General features: G+C 38.9%; 1 protein-coding gene across 1 annotated transcript in view; it reads right to left on the reverse strand.

The window, feature by feature from the left end:
• The window catches only part of PEX14 (peroxisomal biogenesis factor 14), a gene marked incomplete at its 5' end in the record, with an annotated part of 39,433 nt that extends 35,343 nt beyond the window's left edge, over positions 1–4,090 (reverse strand). Inside the window, one exon of the mRNA XM_010171240.2 lies at positions 4,006–4,090. Within this exon, the coding sequence (XP_010169542.1) occupies positions 4,006–4,090 (85 nt within the window). The remainder of the gene's footprint in view (positions 1–4,005) is intronic.
• Positions 4,091–9,445: the final 5,355 nt, after the last annotated feature.

Raw genomic sequence — 9,445 nt, forward strand, 5'->3', positions numbered from 1 at the left:
CCTACAGGAAAACCTTGTGTAGTAACTCACTTCCTACCAGCCAAAGCAATGAAACAGATCAGGAGATACAACATGTAAAAGGGCAACGCTTCCAACAACCTCTGATCCATCTCACCAAGCAAGAGCGCGACTGCTTTTGGAAGCAGGTAGCCCATTATGTTACATATACATATATACACAAAAGACTAATCCAGGTAGCATTATCTTCTGAAGACTGTCCAACCTTCTGGGTGGACATTTTCCCAATATAACTCAACAATTATACATTTACTTGCCCTAATGCACTTCTGTTCTCCCACCACTATAATTTCTGAGCTCCTCATAATGCTTTTGGCTGTTCCCACAGTCCCACTCTGGGAAGACATTACTATACTCATTTCACAGATGAAGAGAACAAGCAACTAAGAAAAAAAGTTTTTCAGCCAGGATTGCACAGTAAGTCTGTAACTTAGCATTTTTTTCCCTTTGCTGCCCCAAAAGACTAGCACCCCAAAAAACAGAGCTCCACATGTACAGTGCACTTCCACCCCCTTTCCCTATCTTGCCAGAAGTTACTCAGAGGACACAAAATTAACAAGCCACATGAGTTACGGGCTGGGTAACTGAGCAGTACAGGACATCTGAGGCACAACAGTTATATGACAGACACATTTCCACAAGGGTTTAAACCCCACATGCTGTCTAATTACTCCCAAGGCGCCGCTGATTCTGTGGCATGTCATCAGCAGAATCAGCGAGTTGGACAAAAAACAAACAGCATCTTTTTTTCCTTTCTTTTCTTTCAGATACTCTGAGGGGAAACAGCTGTTTTTCCCTTCATCTGAAGAAGTTCATGATAAAAAGGAGGAAATGTCATAAATTACACAAAATGCCAGTGTAAGCTTCAAAGAAAATGATAAATGATTCTAATAACTTCATGTTTCTCATTAATGCCTCTGTATCTGGGAGTTTAAAAGCGCTTAAGACAACAGAGAAATCTCATCCAACTTTTGAAAGACTTTTTACAAATGCAGGACACCCTCCCTCTCCTAACTGTCATCAACACATTCATCCCATGTTCCGAGAGAGCAGTTCAGCAAACCCCTGACCTGCAAGTAACCAGGAAAGCCTACTTGTAGCCTCTGCAACTACTGTTTCAAGAGAAATCAAACTCAGTCCAGCAGATGATCCTGAAGAAACTTTCATTTCTCACTGCACTGAAATGCATTAAACAAAACACAGTTCCGATATTAAATAGTAATTAATATTAAAAGGAAATAAAATTTGATTAGCCTTTTTTAGGCTTATAAAAAAGAAGAAAAAAATTGTAATTCAAGGCAGAACCATCTCTGCAAGTCTCAGAAGTGAAATTTCTTAGGCAAAGTCAGGATTGCAGGGCCTGAAAGCTCACCCACAGCTAATGCCCCGATCTTGTTCCTGTAGCCTGTGCAGGCTGTAGCTGGGGTAGCGGAAGGCTCCTGCAGGGGTAGGGCACCTCGTCTTTTCCCTCCACATTCAAGCACCAGGTGATGCAGCACCATCCTCTCCACTGCAGGAGTTTTTAAGTAGCCTGTGGGGAGCCACAGACCTCTCCTGTTTGGGTCCACAAAAGTAATTACAAAAGACAAGTTCATACATGGTGTACATCTACAGATATGAAAGTTCTCCTCCACCAAACTTCTTTTGGGGGTCCATAGAAAGATCTATTTCTGTTTGAAAAAACCTGGATCAGAGTAACTGTGCAAAAAATACAGGGGTACCTCCTCATTATTTCCTACAAAGATAATTTTGAAGAAGACTCTTGTAACTGAAAGGGTTTCTCTACAGAAAATGCTTTTTGACTGGCAGTGAGGACTTCTCTACCAGACAGCCTAACTATCTGTAAAACGGGGATAAACATTATCATTAGGATGACAATGACTGTTTATTAGAGAATAGGAAGAACAGCCTACCAATCCATGTAATCCCTCATTTACTCAGGACTAAACTAGCCACAACATCTATGTTTCAAGAATAATTGCCTCCATCTGCTAGAGCATGTAGGTACCATGACAGTATGTACCTTCTGCTCTCGAGCACTGAACAGAGGTCACGTTGTAAGCTCAGTGGTCAGAGTCCATATGGACATATCTCCAGGGACTGCTGGGTACAGGCACTACTGGACCCTGCTCCTTCCTATCTTCTACTGTTAAATTTTCAAACAAACAATTAGCACAAAGGGAATAATTAACAAATAGGAACAAACAAACAGCTCTACCAAACAATTTCTGCTCTTTAGTAATTATTAGCCAAGTAATTCATAAGAAGTATTAGTCGGGCCACAGTTTCTCTGTGCCTCCATCTCCCCACCCTTCCTCTTCTCCCAGTCAGGGATTTATTAAAATTAAACAGATTAGATGAAGCTCCTGATACTAAAAACTGTTCAGCGAAGCCTGCGGTGGGGAAGTGCAGAGCAAACACAAGAGACATTTGTCTCTAAATTGCTCTAAATACCTTCTGCAAATGAAATTCTAACCCAGCTGTGTTGAGAGAGAAAATGAGGAATAACTGGTCATTGTCAGCACAGAAGAATATCAGGCAGTTATAATATTGCACGATATACTGGGGGCTACGGATCTCTCGGCAACAATAGATTTTGTATCAGGTTACCCAGGGTAATCAGCACAGCTTTTAGGCTCAGCTTTCCCTTGCTTCATTGCTTCGATGATAGAGTTGAAATCCCCAAGCTTTTATGATTAATTACTCCCCGTAGGTCCACATATTTCAAGGAAAAACTCATGGAGCACAGCGGCCAACAGGCTCCAAATTTTAATGCCATCCTGATGGCAGGGCAGGGCAAGCAACATACCTATGTGACTGGAATGTTCTCTAACTGGCACTAGGACAAGCCATGAGAAGATCATGCTCAAAATGATGTACCATGAACTACTTGTCATGACATCATTGCTAAAACACAAGACTGCCATTCCTTTCTAGGTCCTTTGTTATTCAAGATGAGCAAAGTAGTGCATATACTTGAACTTTCCATCTCATTACATCAGGTGTCAAGCATCTCAATAAACAATTCATAACTCAAAAAGAACAATACATATTTCATAGGCTTCCTTACTTTTCAAAACTCAAGAACTTTAGCTATAGAATTTGATGTACCCTGAAGTACTTACAACTTAAATGTATAAGTGGGTCACTCCCTCCTGAAGTTGGGAGTTTGTATTTTCAGTATCATTCCAATTGCTAAAAGCACTCCATAGTGCATGTAATTAACTCCAATGTAAGATTGTCCTTATTATTTACATCTTGTGGTAAGAATCTAAGCAATATGGTCCCAGGAGGGTAGCATAATATGGAGCGAACTTCACCTGAAATGCACTGTAAGTTGTGGACTAAAAACTTTAGGGAAAAAAAAAAAGAACAAAAGATAGTTCTGCTGTGAGTCAGAAAGTAAAATAAATTCTCAGCAGGCAATGGCCAAAGTATGTTCCATCTGTCTAAGACGATATAGGTTTTGTCAGGGCCTCTTCTACCCCTGCTACAGAAAAGGGCTAATCTCAGTCAGTAGTTTACCATTTCAGCCTGAAAGTCAGGTTGACCCCAAGTTTGACCTTAACCTGACCTTGTTTACTTTCACCAAGTCCTTCGCCCTTCATTCCTCTCTCTGGCTCTCTTTGGAAACATTCGACCTTTTCACCTAAAAAATGGTAATTCTAAAACCATTGTCACTAGGTTAGAACTGACCAACTAGTCCACAACTCTAAACTGTCCTCATTTCAGAAAAGATCTGATAATTGTTAACCCAAAAATTTCCAATGCGTCTTCTGTATTCTACAATTCCACATCTGGTGCCAATATTGCTCCAGTTAGTTTGGGAGAAATGAGACTGATATTTCTTACAAACTTGCAATCTTTTTCTGTGACAGACTACGTGCTTTGTCCTTAACATCTATTTTTCCATAGGAATACATTTTAGCTTTATGCTAACGCAAGCTCTCTCATTACCACAGATATCACAGACTTTAGAGTCCATACCTTTCTTCTTCAGAAATGCTCTTCTGGTTGCAAGAGGACTTTGTCGGACTCGTGGATTCTGCAAAAACTTCACTGCTGTCAAAATCTGATGATGGTAGGAGGATTGGAGAAAGAGAAGAGAGAAAAGATCCAAGTTAGGAATGGTCAAATTCCCATTTTACATCATGCATTCTGTACGGCGAAGTAAGGCATAGCATCCAACACATGGAGATGGTCTGGAGCTGACACCTAGCCAACTTTCAGAAATGGTTCAATGAGCATCAGAGTTTGTGGCTCAACTCTAATCAGACAGCACAACCGTGGTATTTCAACCTGTAAGTTCCTTGTTGAATTACTCTTGGAGCAGCTCAACCCATACAAAAAAATTCATTAAGATTCTTAGGCATTTCTGTCATTTACATTGTGATCTTCTCACCTAAGTTGGCTCCTATAGTGGAGGGCAACCTTGAGACAATGCCTGTTGTCTATCTGTAACAGCAGGCTTACTAGTAAGAATGCTTCCTTTCTATCTGACTTAAAGCTCCCTGCAAATTCTAAGAGATTAAGGCCTTTTCTGCCATCATCCTAATTCACTGAAAGCCATAAATAAACCTTGGATTGTCATGAATGGAAAAGAAGCAGCTTCACCTATTTTGGATCACATAACAAAAATATCAAAAAAGTCACTTTTCATGACATAAATGGGTAGGCCAGTGGTTAAATTTATGACTTCTACAATAAACTGACTTCTACATCCTCCTTTAAGGTGACATAGCACTTAAAACAAACCACTTACTCAAACAAAAGGTAAAGTATGGGATATACTCAATGGCATCAATGACAATGGCACTAGTTCTTTACATTTCCATTAAATGCCAGTGAAACTTATGTGATTTTTTTCTTCATACAATAGGTTGACCTTCCACATACTCTCCTATACTATTCCACACACTCTCCTATACTATTCCACACACTCTCCTATACTATTCTACATACTCTCTTGTACTATTCCACACACTCTCCTATACTATTCCACACACTCTCTTGTACTATTCCACATACTCTCCTATACTATTCCACACACTCTCCTATACTATTCCACACATTATTACACGTTGTTGCACTAGTGATTCACTTTACTTTTATACAAAGATACCTGTTCTGACTGTGGTATCAGGGGGAAACAATATGCCTGAAGTTAACAGCACTCAGGAGATGGACACACCTATGTGAACTAGTGCAAAAGATCACTTCGCTCCTCTAGAGCTAAAAATAACCATGCATGTGCATGGAAGAGGTTTTTCATCCCAAACAGGGGCATAAGCTTTCTCCTAAAATGGTGGTATATGCTACACCTATGTTAGGTAGGTCTCCAAGAGTTTATCTTAAAATACGGATTCTGGAATTCAGTTTCAAAAAGGTTTTCAAAACTTTTCACAGCAGAGTAAGAAGGAAAAAATAGCATCACTACTGAAATCACTAAGTTTCACTTTGTGTTTGAATCAAACCCTTCGAATATGCATTTCTGGTCAGAGAGCAAAGTTCTGATGGGTTTAATGGCACTTTCAATGTACTCCTCAGTGCATTCCATCAATGTTTTTTTTCTTTTAAATTGCATCTCTTATTTCTTTAAATACATTAATCAGGCTAGTGTAGGCAAAACGGATCCATTGGACAATGCAATAAACATGAATTATCATCTATCCAACACGCATAATGGCTTAAAAATACATAATAGCAGGTGTAGTTTAAATGATTAGTTATTACACCTGTGGTGGGTCTGATTCAATTGGGGAAAATCATCTTTAATAGGTTAAAAGGTTTAGATCACCAGGCTTCCCTTAAAGTGGCTGTAGAGAGGGTATGATGGAGTACGCTGTCATTACTAATTCATTTAAGAAAAACATGGGGGATACAGCAAAGAACAGCATAAACGAGCGAATCCAATTTAAACATCAGGTAAAGCAGAAAACACCTTTTAAAAAAGCATGATAAATGAATTTGGAAGAGAGATGAAATTGACATATTTATTTTAACGGGAATTTGACAAAGTCCCAGCACACTTCAAAGTTGGAAGGATGAAATGAATGAGGTATTTTAAATTCTTTTCCTTTTCTTATTTTCCTTCCTTTTTTTTCCCCCCCTTGAAGTTTACATACAGTAATTTTCAACCATAAAATACTATAGCAAAATACTCCACAGAAAGTACACTTCGGTTTCATTTATGTGCACTTGATCTGTCTCCAGCTGAAGTGCAGGTGACAGGCAAATCACACATTTAAACTGTGCTGATATTGCTATGCCAGATGCAGAAATTTAAGGCGCCCAAGCTAATACCCTTAAGATATATGCTGAATAAGAGATGCCCAAACAAGCAGACCAACAGATATGTGAACATATCAAAACCACTTCCCTCCTAACAATAATTACTTGTTTGTTTCTTCAGAAACTCCTCAACACTCCCTCCTCCCACATTTAGTGAGTTAGAGACACAGACACAAAAGGCCTGCAGACCTGAAATTCTGCAAGATCTCATATTTAATTATCAGGTTTTAAGCATTAAAAAACCTTTAAGAGGGAAGCAGCAGTTTTCATTTTGCTATTTCAATCACAACCATGTGAACATTTTATTGATTCTAACTCTTTATTAAAACTTATTTTTGCCTTGTAAAAATGTAAACATTTCAGTAGTAAATTTCACTCCAAAATAAACTTCTATTTTATCTCTTCCCTGCATCACTTCCTCCATTATTCACAAAGTTTTTACTCTTAAAACAAAATAAAATTACAAGCAACAACAAATTTCATAAAAAAGAATCCTGGGCATGTATTCCTCCTCCCAATAATCCCACGTTTCTCACATCTGTGTTAGCATTTACCTCTGAACATTCTTCCTATAGGCTGAGCTGAAACGTCTTTATTTTTATAATTCATCTCATATATATGAGCAACTTATGAAGCAATTTTGGCCATGTCAAAATGCCAATATTTTTAACAAACATGCACAAGAACTTTCCTACCTTCTATGGATCATTTTCTTTGCACAAACAAGGGCAACTGCAGTCCATAATTTAAACAACAGAAAAAGGAGGAGGAAGATGAGAAGACTTTGCAGTCCTGTGTATAGCCAAAAAAATCATGCAGCAAATAGCACTCTGACTCAGCTAGTAACATTGTTCCACACTATTTCTGTACCATTTGTAATACTTCTCAACATTTTTATAGTATTAGGACACTGCCAAATAATGTGCATTGTATCACTGCTCTGATTCTTAGACTGCCAGCACACACTGGCCAGCAAACTAGTCTTATCTAGTGGATGAGGTAGGTATTTCTCTTAATGAAAGACAGTGTATTTGGCTTTTAAAAGGAAGTCAATTCCTTGCTATCCCAACACCACATGATACACAAAGATGTGTTTCTGACTGGGCGGTGGTGGGTGGAATCCTGCAGCAGGTCTTGTCCTACAGTTTTGATTTTCTAATTAGAAGATGAATGTAACTATTCAAGGATTATATTTGTGTCTGACCAAATTACATAAATTCAGGCCAAATATCCTGCTTCAATGTCAAAGATATAAAACGGAGACAGGAACTTTATTGCAGATGTTGTGGGAGTGCAGCAGGCTGGCGAAATTCTGGGCCAAAGCACAGCACTTTGACGTTATAGCCAAGGTCCCTCATTCCTGTTGTGTTAACAGGGAAGGTAAAACCAGCCTTATTTCTTATTATGCTCAAAGCTGCAGGTTTTCCAATGAAGCAATTTAAACTACTTTTTCAGTTACTAGCATTAGAAAAATAAACAATGAAATTTAAAATACTGTGGCAAATTGACACTTTCAATCATCTCAAAAAACCCCTCCAATCAATTAACAAAAATGTAAAAGAAAACCACCTTTGTCAATAGAAGTTCCACAGGATTCAGTAACAGAGTTCCACGTGGAAAAGAGAACCAAAAGCCACCAGGACTGCAGCCCGTAAGAGCTCTAATAGATTTCCTAATACTGGGAACCCTCTGTAGGTTATTACTGAACAGCATTTGTTGATAGACTGAGACTTTGAGATGACCTGTGATGTAAAGGTTGGGTCTGAATTATACGTTGCAAGGGACGGTATTTTGTCTTTCTGAGTGGATCTGTATCTGTTTAAATGCAACACTTCTTTTCATTAAGCAGAGGCGGCACAGGCCATGAACTATGCACAGACAGTTTACATTACATGTGCGGAAGCAATCAACACTGGCAATATACATGACGTATGTAAAAGAAGTTGGAATTAATTTTTTCCCAGTGTATTAAAAAATAATAATATGGCAGTATCAACAAACACTCAACCTATTTCAGCCAAAGCAGAAGGCCACAGCTATAGGGCAAATGGAACTGATCAATATATTAGCCTACAGCAACACCCCCTCAGTGTACGGCTGTATGTTTGCAAGGCTCAGAAGATTAAATTGTCTGTGAAAGGTTTCTGCACTCCTACTCTAAAGGAGATACCCAGAATCCTGTTAACAAGCATCAGGTTAAAGCCAACTTACGTTTTAACAAGGGCTGACTTAAAAGCCTGGCACGGCAACGAACAAGAAAACCCCTTCAAACAGAAATACTGCATTTTAGTAAGAAATCAGTGCTCTGCCAGGACTCACTTGACAAATACGGCTATCGGTGGCACACGGAAATAGTTGCAAAGCAGCTGTTAATCAGGGAAACACATCATAGAACGCTGATGCTAGCACTCATGAAAAAATGCAAGGGGCTAATTATGAAGCCATATATCTCACTAAAGAGGCACTGTTCCTTCAGATTCCAGGCAAAGCTCTCTCAGAGTCCGGGTCCTGGGACACTGCTTACACAAGCTTCCTAATCTCAAGACAAACCTTTTCCCAATTCAGGGTTCTGGGCCCCAGAATTCCTGTGAAATTCTTATTTCACAGAAACTGCTTGTTATTTCTAAAGAAATTGTCTGCAGGTCGGTCAGAAGAGAGGAAATACTTTAAAGCTGTTCTGGTTTCACTGAAATTTTTATGGAACCATACAGAACCCCAGGAATTATTTCTGTCGCGAGAGAACCTAGAAGCCTACAAAGTTTGGCTGATCTCAAAGTCATATCCAGAAAAGTTTGAAAATGCAATAACAACAATTTAAAAATCCTCAGGTAAAACAGAGCAAAGAAAAAACAAAACAAAACATAATTTAAGGCAAGAGTCGCAGGAGTCAGAAAAGAACAAAGGCAAGGAAGAGAAAAGCTCCAAACCATATCTGAGATTAAGAACTTAGAATTAAAAGAATACAGAATAGTAACAAAAAAATAGTAGTAAAAGCTAAAAAAGAAAAATCCCAGGTGCCTGGAAACTCAGACAGCTGAGAGTTCTATGAATGAAATGTAACCCCAAATCATCAGCCTAACTCCCGAAAGGTAAGAGAACAAATTCCAGCCCCGTATTTATCGCCCCGTTTTCTGTG

The sequence above is a fragment of the Antrostomus carolinensis genome, unplaced genomic scaffold (assembly GCF_000700745.2).
Source record: "Antrostomus carolinensis isolate BGI_N321 unplaced genomic scaffold, ASM70074v2 scaffold16387, whole genome shotgun sequence".
Classification (NCBI taxonomy): domain Eukaryota; kingdom Metazoa; phylum Chordata; class Aves; order Caprimulgiformes; family Caprimulgidae; genus Antrostomus; species Antrostomus carolinensis.